The sequence below is a fragment of the Lygodium microphyllum genome, chromosome 9 (genome assembly GCF_053477565.2).
Source record: "Lygodium microphyllum isolate KBCC chromosome 9, Lygodium_microphyllum_v1.1.10, whole genome shotgun sequence".
Classification (NCBI taxonomy): domain Eukaryota; kingdom Viridiplantae; phylum Streptophyta; class Polypodiopsida; order Schizaeales; family Lygodiaceae; genus Lygodium; species Lygodium microphyllum.
Window position 1 is genome coordinate 70,269,309 of NC_141143.1, and position 15,004 is coordinate 70,284,312.

The 15,004-nt window shown below is 42.4% G+C and overlaps 1 protein-coding gene across 6 annotated transcripts in view; it reads left to right on the plus strand.

Annotated features, from left to right (window-relative positions):
* Positions 1-924: 924 nt before the first annotated feature.
* The window catches only part of CLC-F (chloride channel F), a 116,649-nt gene continuing 102,569 nt past the window's right edge, over positions 925-15,004 (plus strand). For all 6 annotated transcript variants that reach the window (XR_015691851.1, XR_015691850.1, XR_015691853.1 and 3 more), the window contains exons 1-2: positions 925-1,869; positions 12,191-12,593. Coding sequence is in view for 1 of the 6 variants with exons in the window: in XM_087684697.1 (XP_087540823.1) it covers positions 1,588-1,869; positions 12,191-12,593 (685 nt within the window). In the remaining 5 variants the exon portion in view is untranslated. The remainder of the gene's footprint in view (positions 1,870-12,190; positions 12,594-15,004) is intronic.

Genomic DNA, 15,004 nt, shown 5'->3' on the forward strand with positions numbered 1-15,004 from the left:
CTCCATACAACACTGCTAGCACCAATTGATGGCTACCCATGATGAGGGCTACATGCTATCAATGAGGACTTGCAGGGTATGAAGGTGATAAAGCTCCAAGCTTGGCAAGAGTAGTTCATGCTTTTCAGGAGTAGTTTGACATCTTGATGAAGTAAAAAGCCTGCTAGTGGTGAAGTGGATGGAGAATGTGGTGCATTGGCATTGGTGCTATACTATGATGATATTGTGCCCAAAGATGTAGGATGATTGTGGTGGTGATGTGCCAGAAGGAGCTGTTCCTGTTGAGAAGGGGTGGTGACGGCACATGACGGGTGAGGTAGCAAACTATATCTCAATGGACATGTACTGGCTATGGGAGTTTGCGTGGCAACTACATTGGAGTTGTGCTGGTGGGCGCCTTGCTGAACTGCTCCTTGCTCATCAACTCCACACAACACTACCAACACCAATTGATAGCTACCCAAGATAAGCAGCTACACACCATCGATGAGGTCTTGTAGGGCATAAAGGTGATCAAGCTCCAAGCTTGGCAAGAGTAGTTTAGGCTTTCTAGGAGTAGTTTGATGACTTGATGAAGTAAAAATGGGAAAGGAGATATGCACTGTGCAGAAGAAAGAGAGTCAAGCATTCAATGGTCCACCCATTGAGAGGAGAAGAGAAGAGGGACCATAATCCATTGATTGAGCACGCACCCAACCTATTGACCTCAAATGAACTCATGACAATACGCGGTGCTATAATGCACTCCATTTTGAATGAAGAAAGCATTGAAATAATTAATCTAATTTTAATTTTTCAAAGACAATCGTATTCTTTGCTCTAGCACTCTTGGGATGTGTGCCACGTAAGGTTGCGTGGGGTTTGCTCGCAGGCTTGATATATGTTAAAATAAGAAATAGTCAAGATAGATGATTTCTCGGAATAAACGGGAGATATAAATTGTCCCGGAGGATGGTTGCTTGTCGTTGCCGTCTCCCTGCCCCGAAGCAAGCTTGCAGCATCGCAACTCTGAGCCAGCGAAAAGCTTCCATTGCTTCAGGTTGCCGCCTAATCGGCTGGTTGGAGTCGGAACCCTAGGTCGTTCATCCGGGCACCGGTCTTTGTTTACGAGCTCCAGCGATCAATTCAAGTGCCGTTGTCTGCATCCGGCTTGATCTGGCGAGATACCACGGGTCCATTGGTTCGCGGATTTTGATATTGGACTTGCACAGGCTTCCGCTTCGTCTCAGGTTGAGAGCATTTCCATGAGATCACTTCAGAAAGCTCACTTCTGATAGTCTGTACAGGACCAAAATTCAAGATCTGTAACGATCACATTACAGTAGCGATGCTTTCAAATGTATCAGGAAATTTGCTGCAGGAGTGCACACTCGCACTCCACACTCTGCGAGACTTTTCTATGTAGGCTGAACGCTCGGCAGGATTTGTAAAAGCAAACCAAAACGGAAAGGCCATCTATATGTTCTTCTTGTACGGATACAGAGGCTCATATACATTTTCTGCTTGGACGGATTTTGATTTAGCTCAGTAAGGTGCCATATCTGGCCTTAACGTACCTGTTAGACATCCTTAGTGGGGCATGTGCAAATGAGAATCCAACAAGATGCTGGCGACCACAGGTCACTGTTACGATCAGGGTCATCAGGTTCAGACTCTGATTTGGAAGCACAAAGGGGGCGATTGAAGGAGCCTAGAGAACTTGATAGAAGGAAATCAATCAGAAAATTGACATCATCTTTGCGACGCCCATCCATGTCTCAAGTGAGAGAGAGAGTTGCAGACAGTGTTCAACCAGAGTGGGCCTTATTGTTGATAGGATGTCTTCTGGGCCTTACCACTGGTCTGTTTGTTGTGGCGTTCAATAAAGGGGTAATGTTTTTGACAGGCTTCTGTCCCAGTTGTCAGAACATGTACTTTCATCATTGTTTGTTCAAACTAATGCATGGGAAGGTTGTTAATTTTATGGTATATGATCAGGATAAGCAGTTTTATTGTTGGTCTAGTTTGTTCCTATGCAATATGGTTTTAGCCTGCTTTGTTCTGGTTTGCATAGTGAATATCATTTTCAGAAAAGACTGGCCGTAAAGCTATGTGGTAAGTATCTGCCACGTTCCAGTGTATACAGCTTCATACACCTGCTTAGGATGAAGGATCATTTAGGTTGTATAGATTAGTATTAGAACATATGAGAATGTAGTAGGTTGGTCCTTGTCAAGATGAAAGACATTTGAAGATGATATGATGAAGAATAGCAGCTTGAATAGCTGCATGTAGGATTTACAAAAACACGGTTGTTTAGGTCTGTTAAGCTATGCTTTAGGACGTTAATGAATTATGTACTTTTGAACATCAATACTTGTATATACCTTTGGACATTGTATTAGGCCATTTGATTGGACATTAGTCAATGCTATAGTTGAGGAAAATGGGGAAACACGGAAACTGAAATGGAAACGGAAATGTCAAATTTCGAGGAGGGGGAAATGGAAACGCCATGTCATCGGGGGGGGGGGGGGGGGGGAGGGGCGGGCTTAGAGCTTAGAAGCTTAAACTTAGAATACAGGTTTCATACTCAAAATCAAAGCTTTCTAATTTCCAAGTTTTAAAAGAGTTCTACAAAAGGTGTAAGCTCAAAGGAGCTTTGTGGTGCATATATGAATGAGTGCAAAGAAAGAACAATTGCAAAGAACGAAGAGTTTTACATCTCGCCTAGACCAAGAATCCTGCTTACTTTTATGGAAGCCTATGTATACATCTCGAGAATACTTTGACTTCTTTTTTGTTAGTAAACATAGGTTTGCATTGACAAAAACGATATCATCTGCTCTTTGTAGCCCCAGGTGATTCCTTTTCTTTGTATGGATGTGACTAAAAGTGCTCCAAAGCCTCTCTAATGCTGATGATGAGCAAACTTGACTAAGAATTTTGATAGCCAAGTTTTGAAGCTGAGGTGAGTCTGCTTCATAGTCCTCCCACCAAGTCACAACACCAACATGAAATCTACAAGATAAATGCAATAACGATCAAAATTATCCACTATTGATTCAAATTATCGTACTAAATGATGCGTACATAAAGACTTTAAAAACATAGATGAGGTTACCTATCATGTTGAGCATCAGGCCACCCAAATATTCCCTCCTTATTGTGAAAGTTCACAAGTTGATCTTTCAAGAATCTATGTTCCTTCAGAGTAGGAATCAACTTTTAGTTGAATTCCAACCTTGCACCATCTCAACATTTGCTTGAAGAACTCTTCCCTTGTGTTGAAACTCAAGATCTAGCGCATAAGCTGTGCAATGTAGTGGAGAGTAATACCAATTCCACCTACTCACTGCAAGTTCTTCAATCTCTTGTAGTCTAGCTTTATCAGTTTCAGTGGATGGGATGTTTTCTAACATCCGATCCATTGCCTCGTATATCTTCCCAATGTAGGAAACATCACTATCCACATGAAGCAACAACTTCACAACGAGTAAGCAAAGAAGAAGCAAATGCTTTACCTCGGGCCAATAATCCTAGAGTGATGGTGGTATAGCACAATTGTGCTACAGCTGTGCGAGAAGTAGGCCAACCCTCCCATTTTGGACTAGCCACCATCTGCTTCAATGTTGGTCTCATGTTGCGTAAATGACGAAGCATTAGAAAGTTGTATGCAAATCTGGTCTTTGCATGCTATAATAATTCCGCAAACTTCTTGTATAATGCCAATGAGAAACGGTGACGAGTGATAAATGTTACTATTTCTTTACTTGTAGTGATAATGCTTTTTACCCATGGCAAAGAACCAATGTCCTTCAATAAATTGTTGAGGCAATGTGCCATGCATGGACTCCATGTGATGCTAGGGTACTTGCTTTTCAACAAGCCACTTGTTGCTCTATTAGTGGCCTCTTCTCTCCATTTGATACAAATTACACAATATTTTGTGGACCCGTATACTCCATAGCCTCACTTCAAAGCTTGAGTAAGACGAGCTGTCTTTTGTTGTGGACCACATTTTGTGGACTTGATGTAGAGTGCTTTGTGGCGACAAGCTGCAAGCACCCCTTCTAAAGAATGATAGTGCACATCTGTCCATCCATTGCTACTAAAAGAATGATAGTGCACATCTGTCCATCCATTGCCTAGTAGCAATGCACTGTATGAGCTCTACTTTCGCTTTATTGGTTGTATGGTCTCTTTAATGCTTGAGACCACATCTTCAAGGAGCTTTTTCCACAATGTATCATATGTGGATGGTGTATAGGTGGGCCCAGCCCAAATTGAGCAATTTGTCACCATAGAGGAGCTCTAGTACATGTGTTGGGAGATAGGGCTTCTCAACAATAAGTGATGTAGGAGTTTCATGAAAGCTTATGGGTTGGACATAGAGGAGTTTGGGGTACATTTGCCAAGATCAAAGAGAAGTATTGGTGGCAAAACATGTATAAAGATGTGGAGCATTATGTGGAATCATGCAGCTTTTTGTCAGATGTATTCCACAGTAAAGCATAGGGATGGGTTGCAAACGACTTATCCATTGTCTATGCATTACAAATGGGTAGTTGATTTGGTTACTATGCCTACAAGTTTATGGAATATGAGATATCTTGTACTTGCACAAGAAGACTTGACAAATCAAGTGGAAGGCCGAGCTCTTAGTATAAAGACTACTTAAGCAGTTTCCAGGTTCTTATTGGAGGAAGTCTTTTGTAGGTATGGTTGTGTTGGTAAAGTTGTTGCAGATAGAGGAGAATTGGATGCGGATGAGGCTCGTGACTTATTTTCACGATTGGGTATCAAGTTGGCTTTAACTTCAACTTACAATCCTAAAGCAAATGGCAAAAGTGAAAGAGGTCATCAGCCTATCATTAAGGCATTAGCAAAGTCATGCAAGGGTAGAATGAAAGAGTGGCCAAGAATGTTACCCTTTGCTTTATGGGCTGATAGGACCACTTATAGTGCAGTTATAGGGTATATGCCTGCTGAATTAATGTATGGACGACAACCAATCATGCCTATTGAGGAGACTATTGGTACTTGGAGTGTTCTACCATGGGAAGAGGGTTTGAATAGAGAAGAGTTGCTGGTCCTACACATTAGACAGTTAGAAAGAAGGCCTGAAGACATTGAGGCAGCCATGAAAAAGCTAAAGACTACAAGGATCAAGAACAAGAAGAGGTTTGACAAGCGACACAGACTTCGACCATGAGCTATACAAGAAGGGTACTTGGTGCTGGTTTATAACAACAGCTTGGAAAATCAGCATAGTATCAGTCGGAAGATGACAAAGCGCTGGTTTGATCCATATGTGGTAAGGTTTGTTTTTGACAATGCTACTTATGCATTAAATGAGATGGATGGGACGTCTCTAAGGATTCCAGTGGCTGGAAAACGTATCAAGCTCTTTAAACGTAGGGAGACTTCAGCACATGAGTTAAAGGAGTTGGATACTGAGCATGAACACGAGAATATGGAAGAAGAGGTAGAAGATGAAGACATTGATCCATAAGACTTTGGTACATGTCGAAGGATGTGCAGGTTAAGAGGGGGTGGATGTCGTGTCGCTACACGTGCACAATGTGAAAAATTCTAGAGTGTATTGTCATTCGGCTTTCTTATTGATTTAGAGAGTCAATGCCATATTAGTCATTAGTGTCAGTGTCCATAGTGTGGATGGTTCAAAAATACTAGATTTTTGGATAGATTTAGCCTATTTTTGATATTATAGATATTTTTTCTAGTAAATATCCAAAAGCTATAGACAACTTCTAGAATAGGATGACATGTAAAAAAAAGCAAGTGGCTTTCAACCATTTTTGGGGGATTTTATGCAAAAAGAAGGATTGGTGAAATCGCGCGACGCGCGATCGCAATTTACAGATAGCAAACGGCACTCCGAATTAGGAGGAGGAGGAGTGATCAGGGAGTATTCTGACAAGGTGCGTTGGTATTTTATCCCCCTTTTGGAGCCAACAGAAGTATAAGATTAGCGGTTTGAGTAGTAGAGAGGAAGCTATTGTTTTATGCACGTTTGTTTTGTTTACAAGAGATTTATCTTCTCAAGATGCAGAAATAAATTGATAGGCTTCACCTTTATGAGTATTTTTCTACATCTATTTCTTCTCTTTCATCAATTGCTCTCCCTGAATCTCCTTTCACTTTACTGTCTCTTACCTCCGAGGTAGACTTTCGACCCCAAATGCTCCGACAGCGGTTAAGTAACTCCTGCCTTTTCTCAATTGATACATTGGTGCAAAAACGCACCTCTTTCCCCTCATGTAGAAGATGGGCTCTCACTTTTTCAACCCCACTAGTGCAAGCATAAGAGTAAAGTTTGCATTTCCAAGGGTGAGCCCCTCCACCTCTCAATGGTACCCTTGCATCTACCTCATCCCACCATGACCAAGTAGTGCTTTGACTTTGTTCAGTTGTTGACAAAGTACTTGTTGAGGATGATGAAGATCCCATAGATGTCAATGTTGCCATCTATATAAAAGTGACAAATAATCAGTAATGAAATTGCAGAAATTTGCAGCCAAAATTTCAACATGCATGTGTTAAATGTTTGCCAAAAATGCCTGAACTTTGGTGCTACTTCAGCTTGCATTCCTTTTACTGAAAATACCACAAATTTGGGGTATTCTAGCCTGCATTCCCTTGTTGAAAATGCCCCAAAATTTGGCATATTTTCAGCTCTCAAATTTGGGGCAATGACTAATTCAAAATGCCACAAATTTGGGGCATTCTAGCTTGCATTCCCTTGCTGAAAATGCCCCAAAATTTGGTGCATTTTCAGCTCCCAAATTTGGGGCAATGAATTTTGGGGCAATTTCCAACAACTGATCCAAAATGCCCCAAATTTGGGGGAGATAATGATCCCACTAAACAAAAATCAATACTGAGTAGACAAATACTTTGGTTGGTGCTTTACACGAGATTCCTCACTTGATCTCGCGGGCGGGAGTCAAGCTAAGCAGGAGAGGCGGGAGTAGGCATACAGGAGCAGGCGGGAGTAGGCATGTAGGAGCAGGCGGGGTAGTTGGGTAAGGTAGGCGAGGCAAGCAAGAGAGGCGAGAATCGGGCGACCTCGGGCCAACGAGTCGCGACCCTAAACAGACGTTGGTCCAACGATTTAAAAAGAAAAGTCCGCTGCTTTTCCAAACAGGGAGCGGCCCGGAATGAGAGGGAATGGGACAAGGAACGGGTTGGAATGTTCTGCCAACGTTTCTTGGGCTCAGACCTCTCGGAACGCATTAATCTATTTCTATGTGCCGGAAAAGGTGTTTCTTCTCTCTATGGGTGACGAATTGAATGAATCAGCCGTGAAGAATGAGTGATAGAGACAGCTTATAAATAGGCAAGAGACTGTCTAGGGTGGCGCTTGGAGGGAGAGTGTCGGCTGTCTAGGGTGGTGCTCCATTGTGGGCGCCCATCCTTTTTTGGGACTGTCCACTGTGAAACCCTAAAAGAAAAACGCAAAACCCTAAACGCAAAACGCATAACACAAATTGCATGTGAAGGGTTTCTCAACACCCCCTCTCAGGCCCAAAAAGGGGAAGAAGAGAAGAGTGAGGTGGAGATGGAATGCTACGTGCTGAAGAATGCTCATGCAGCAGGTGCCACTTAGACAATGTCCCTCTTGGGGAGATTGTTCACTTGTCCAAGCTCCCTAGTACAAAGATGATGAAAACATGCAATGCATAGGAGGAATGTTGGACTTTGTGTGGTATCGAGAACCATAAGAATATGCCCATACTCGATCTTAGGAGTTGGCTCCGTGCTGACCAAGTGACTAAGGCAAGAAGAAGAGGAGGAAGAAGATGTAGAGGATCACTATGATCCAAGATTTCCACCTGAAAGGTAACCTGCAGTAAAGAACAATAGACAGAGTGAACTGGAGAACCTGAAACTCAATCTCAGGAGAGAAGCCACTAGCTCTGTGTATCCATGTAAGAAAAAATACAAAGGCCTCATCACCAAGTCGTGGCTGAATCTCCAAGGCCCCTCGATCTAGGTAGATCCTCGAGATCTTGGGTATCAATAGGTGAGATGACCATGAGAAGGAAGCCACCCCATCCAAGGGTAGAAGAAGGTGGTAAAAGGCCTCCGCCAAGGTGTGCGAAGCGGTGGGTGGGGATCTCCTTTGAAACTGGAGGAATAGGAGCCCCCTTTGAAGTTGCAATAGATGTATATGCCCCCTCGGAGGGCAAAGAAAGATCATCCCCCTCTAAGGTAGATAGGAAATCCAAAAACTCATGGATCACGGACTCTGAAATGTCTAAGGATGAAGGAAGTGCCGTCAGTCGCGCTGAAGAAGGTATCTAGGGTAGTGAAAAACTCCCAGAGATGGCCTCTCCAACCTGAGTAGGTGAGGGTGAAGGGTGGGGCTTAGACTAAGCTGGGCAACAATCGCTACTTCTTAATGGAGCAGACCAGGAAGTCGAAGAAAAGAAAGAAGTTGAGCAACCACTGTCCCTCGAAGGAGCGGATTGACAAGGAGACGGCATCAAACAATCACTGTCTCTCGATGGAGCAAACTGCAGAATCGCGGGCCGTGGTAGCCATTGTACACGGAAATAGGTAGGAGAAGATTGATGCTAGCATTGCGACGATCTCCAAGAGGTCATAGCGCCAATCGATCCTCCATGTGCTCAAAAGGACTTAGTACGCATCGAATGCGTCTTATTGCCTTGAGCATAGTACTCTGATAGCCGATGCAGAATGATCTCTATGGCCCAGAAAGGAGAGGTGGCAATGGTAGTGCCGGGTGGGAGACGCATATACTTTGGGGGGGTGGGGAGCAAAGGTCGAAGTTGGCAATCTTCAGTGGGATGACTGTGTGTGCTGCAGTAGTAGCACCTAGTAGAAGGGCAATCTGTCGGTGGAGACGCCATGGTACCGGTGTGGCAAACTGGAGAAGGAAGGGTGGGAGGGAGAAAAAGGATATCTCCCAATGCGTAGTAGAAATGATAGAGAAATCAAATGTTGATGCCGAACCTGCCACCGGTTTGTCTTCTCTGATGAGGAGGATCTTTGTGGGCAAATGCAGCCAAGAAAGGCTGGATTTGATGCAGATGATAGTGCGGGAGAGAGAAAGACTAAAAACGTAGGTGAGGAGAGAGGAAGACTAAAAATGCAGGTGAGGAGAGAGAGACAAAACGTAGGCTGCATGAGAGAGAAAATAGCAAACACAAGCAGTGGAGAGAGAAAATTTGCTATGATAGGCTGAGGAGAGAGAAAAAAGCAACAGCAAGGAGGAGAGAGAAAATCTACTGCAATAGGTCAAGGAGAGAGAAAATGTACTGCGACATGCTGAGGAAAGAGAAAAATAGCAGCCAGGTTGTAGAGAACAAGCAAGCAGCAGGGAGGAGCTGCCATTAGTAGAGAACAGCCACCATCAGTCTGGCTGAGTTGCCAGTATCGGGGAGGTGGAGGCGGCAGTAACAGCCCTAAACGTAGGCTGGAAAATAGCAAACGCAGGAAGGAGCAACCACCAATTAGGATGTTGATGCAGTAGAAAAAGAAGAGAAGTCGATGCTGAACCCGCCACCAATCTTTGCCTTTATTGGAGTGGAGGATCTTTGTCATTGTTTGAGCAGATCCATCTTTGATACCATGTCAAAAGATGGCGTACCAGTGAGACAGTAGGGGATTGCGGGGAGGAACACGGAGTGAACTCAACAAACATGGAGAAGAGAAGAGAAGAGAAGAGAGAAGAAACTCTGATGAATGGAATGATGAAGTTCTGAATCATGGAGTGAATGTGACACAAGGGAACAAGGGTGCCGTAGCACAAGATGATGAACAGAGCCACAAACCACGAACCACAATGTCCTCTTGAAGGGGTGTGAGGGCAGTGGAGAGGTTGGAGAGAAGAGGTGACAGATTGAATGAATCAACTGTGAAGAATGAGTGACAGAGGCAGCCTATAAATAGGCAAGAGATTGTCTAGGGTGGCGCTCGAAGGGAGGGCGCCGGCTATTTAGGGTGGCGCCCCACTATGGGCGCCTAGCCCCTTTTTGGGGCTGTCCACTGTGAAACCCTAAACGCAAAATGCGAAACCCTAAAGGCAAAATGTAGAATGCAAACTGCATGTGAAGGGTTTCTCAACATGTGGTTCTCAATGACTCAGCAGCAGATATCAGCTCGTTTGTGGATTATGGGAAGGATGCTTTCTATGTCTGCCTTGCAATCAAATCATTCCTGCCTTTTCCATTTCCTTCATTGGACAGCTTTGTGGCATATTTGGCGTACTCGGAATGCCTTCATTTTTGATATTGCCTCGGGTATCCATGGTCATGTGGCCCGTGTTTGTGGTTCATTGTTATGGCAGATCTCCTCTATGGTTTTAGCTGACCTGGTTTTTCTTGACATTGCTGCTCCTTGGTTGGATATTGTTCACTCCACTCTGGCTATCCTTTTTGTGTGATATTTGTGTGTTCTGGTCTTAAAGGCCTTTTGGCTTGATTTGTGTTTGTTCTGTTTTTCTTAGCTGACCTGATGGTCTGATGTAAATATTGCCATTTAATTCAATTATCTTCATGAAAAAAAAAGAGAGAGTTGTTAGTGGTAGTCACAGGTGACAAGTCTGAGCTCTGTTATGCTCAAAACTGAAGTCTATTAGGAAGTGGATTGAGAGAGAGAGAGAGAAACATACGACTCCACATCCACAAATGAACTGTCCATGCTCTAGTCCGTGCTGGCCTGAAACGATCTTGGAATAATGCTCGCTTGTGGACCTGGTGCATGACATGTTTCTCCAACAGCAACCGAGAGAAAAACAGAAAAACGGATAGAAGCGGCCAACATTTTTAACTATTAAACATTAAATCTTAAATACTATTTAACCTTATTAGTTTTAAAGACAACGCTACAAAACATTAAACATTAAATCTTAAATACTATTTAACATTATTAGTTTTAAAGACAACGCTACAAAACATTAAACATTAGACATGACGATTAAAGCTTTCGGAACAGAAAACAATTAAAGAGACGTGAACACGACTAAAGAAAACGATTAACCTTAAACGCCATTATTCATGTTGATTATTTATGCAAATATTATCGTGAACATAATGACTTTAAATGTCATTATTCACGTTAGAATTAATTGTTTCAAACGTTGTAACAAAAACGTTTTGGACCTGTCGGAAAACAGGGCAACATGAAACGTTTCCATAAGGGGAAACACCACGTGACAGCAGTTTCCCCTAAGGGGAAACGTTTCAGACAGGGAAACACATTTCGGGGCTGCTTTCACACGTTTCGGCATTTCGGGTCTTGCAAAGGGGCGTTTTCTGCTTCTACGGTCAATGCTCATCACTAGATCCATAATATAGGACTTGTAGGGTTGTTTGGCACCAGAAATTTAGGTTTTGTGAAAATTTAATGGCCAAGTGTTGGTGGTGTTGAGATGGGCACAGGCAAAACATAGCCAGTATTGTTTTGAGTTATGGGAGTTGTTCGACAAGCATGGAATTGACTTCAATGGCAGTGGCTAGAGTTTCTAGATAGTATGAATAGTATGGTAGTTGCCCGGAGAATGAAGAAGTCTGATGAAACAACAGGATGTGGGATGACAATGGTAATCATGGCAATGCACAATAGCCATGCAGACACATGCATGAAACAATTGGTTATGAGTGGTTTTACCAGCAACAGGATATGGCAGTCAGGACAACTATTAGCTAAGTATTATGGATACTGCTAGGGTGTCAGACTGCTACAATAGCTTGTGTGGTAAGTTGGAGCGTGTTCTAGGACATAAATTGTGTAAACCAGCATTTGCAAATATTTAGATTATTATGTTGAGCAAATGCCTTCTGCAGCTAGGCTTCCAGTTGTGCAGCTATTAATTTCCCTGGTGTTACTTGTCGCCCTTTCTGCTACTTCTCCACAGGCATTGTCTAGATGGTGGACACATGAAAGGTGAAAACAGTTTGTGGATGTTTCTATTGCAGGCATGATTTCATTGCGTAAGCTTTTTAATAATTTGAACTATTCTAGTTTTTGTTTTTAAGGTTGTGAAAGGACCACTTGTGTGCATTGGTTAACATAAAAATGTTGGAACATTTTAATACATTATACTTTGGCATTTGAAAAGATTTAGGCTAATTACTGAAGGTACAAGCTAAATGACATGTTGTGAAGCCTTGTCCTTTCAATCATTCAGCTATGACTAAGTAAGATTTTGAAAATACAGGAAAAAGTGATTCATGATTGGGCATGGGCTGGGACGCCCCATGAAGGGGCAGCTTGGCTTCGCTTACAGAGTCTTGCTGATACATGGCATCGGATCATGCTTGTTCCTGTGACAGGAGGGGTCATTGTGGGAGTTATGCATGCAATATTAGCAATTATTGACCAGATAAAAGCTTCAAGGTCTGGTGAAAGAAGAAGGTTCGATCTTCTTTCTGCGTTGTGCCCAACAATCAAAGCTGTTCAGGCTGCTGTAACATTGGGAACTGGCTGTTCGTTAGGGCCTGAAGGCCCAAGTGTGGATATAGGAAAGTCTTGTGCCCTTGGTTATTCACAAATAACAAACAGCAACAGACACAGGAAGATAGCACTTGTTGCTGCTGGTGCAGCAGCTGGCATCTCTTCAGGTACATTCAATGTCTTATGGTTGGCATGACACTTAAGAAGATTGAGGTTATGACTGTCTCCTCTTAGCAGCTCCTCAAAAAGTGTTTGTAGAAGTTTCTAACTACTGCATATCTTTTAAGCGTTTCAAAGTATCTTATGGTTAGTTTACCGCTACTGAATAAGCAGATTACTTGCTTGAAACTGCGTTTTTCTGCATCCCTTTCCAGTACCGCCCACATGAAGACTGTTTTGCATTAAATCTGTGGAGGAGTATCAATCTGTTTCATGTCAATTGTCTTACTGATTCACCAACTAGCTGTTCTACCTTTGATTATGAAAGCATCGAGCCAATGACTGTCAATAGTGTCAAGATGATGCAAGGCGAAAGCGACGCAAACATGATAACTAATTAGAGATAAAACATAAACGTACACAAATTTTCAGCTAGAGAGAATGGAGCTTACTAGTTTGCAGCATCAGAAGACACAACAGCCATTAGAAGAGTGAAGAGAGAGCCACAATGGTAGCATCCCATCGACTTGCAAGGACAACTACTCTAACACCAAAGGTGTTTTCAATGAGATGGACCAATAGTGGCTAAGAAAATGACATTTTGATCCAAGTGATATGAAGACATTTGAGGTGTCTAGATAACCTGTAACACCACCCATGAGGAAGAAAGGAAACAATGATGCACAATGAACAATTTGAATGCACTCCATAAGGTACAAGTCGGTAAGTTGCACCATGAATCCAATTGTCAATGAAGTGATGTATACCACCAATGTGCCAATGATAGAAAGGACCTTATCAAGATCTCACACACGAGACTTGTTGACAAGCTCAATCGAGCATGTACAAGAAGCAAAAGTACCAATATGCATGACCATTCACTATAGTGGAGGGTCCATCACACTAGCTAGATGTAAAAGTGAACATGACCTCTGCCAAGGCTAGAATCCCAAGTAGAGATGCAGCCATGGCAAAATGCTTGGCGAATAGTGGACATGGATTCCAAAATGTTGCTAGATGATATCACGTGGTGTTCCTAGGCCACATAACTCTCCTCTAGGGGAACATGGAAGACAACAAATAGGAACCTTGCCATGTGTACCATTGTTGCCGCCCTTGTGTCCCTCTATGAATAAACCATGAGAAGTCGAAGGAAGTACCATGGCTGAGACAAACATTTCACCTTAATGGAGTGACTGAAAACATTTGATCAACTACTAACACTTGTGAGACCACAAAGCCCATAAATTGTGACAAATCAAGAGGTGGCTGCTGATTAAATATGAAGCTTGTCTAAAAGGAAAAACATTGGGAGACTTTTCCGAAGTGTGAATGCACAAAGCTGCTTGCATGTTGAAATTAGTCTATGTCTTAAAAGAAGCGTAGGTTATGAAGAAACATTTCTCGTACACCATTCCAATGCAATTAGAAGCATCTACGAAGTGCATGTAAGGGTTGGCAAATTTTGTAGGACATGAAGTTGGTTTTTAAATGGATATCTCATTGGGGAAATCCATATGCATGAAATTCATTGAAATTTTTTATCCACTCATTATTTAGCATTGGAACTTTAGACTTAGTATCAAAACCAAGTATACAAAAAGATGTTTTTTTGTTTTTGAAGAATTGTTGAAATAGACACAAGAGGATTTGACTCTTCCTTCAACTTTACATCAAGAAGATGCTGCCTTCCTTAGTGAGTGAGAGCAATTTTCTTGTTAAATACAATGATCATAGCATGTGCTCTATGACACTATAAAATACCAAGTAATACGTTGCAGCTCTCTAATAGCATGATTAGAAAATCCTTCTTGTCCACATGACTGCAAATGAATATGAAGTTTACCTATAAAGGGGTGACCAATTTTGCATGTCTAGGACAAGCCAAGCTAGTCTTAGCCATGGGATCCATTTCATCATCTCTGATGCCAAATTTGGTCGCCAATTTTGGAGAAATATGTAGTTGGCATGAGCATTGGCATCAGAGAAGACTAAAGCATATTGGTCCACAACTTTGCATGATGCACGACATAGTTGTGTAGCATCTTCATTTGGTTGCTTGCCAACAAGATTAGCTATAGTTTAGCAAGCGCATAAGTCAACATAATAGTAAATTTAGCAAATTAAGTCCATGTAGTAGTGGAGCTAGAGTGCTCTTGTACTACACATGACACTTGTTGGCCCTAAAGCCTAGTTCTCCTTTTGGTGTTGCTTTAAATGATTGGTGAATGTTTATGAATGATTGAGTTTCTAGCATTATATTGCAACACAATTGATCCTTAGGTGCTCGATGACTTGTCACCTTTGATGTTGGTCTCCAACCAACTTTGGACTTTCCGAAAATCCACTTGAATTGGACTTTCCAAAAATCCACCTGAATGCTTTAGTCTACCAAACCCCATAACTGATAGTCAACATT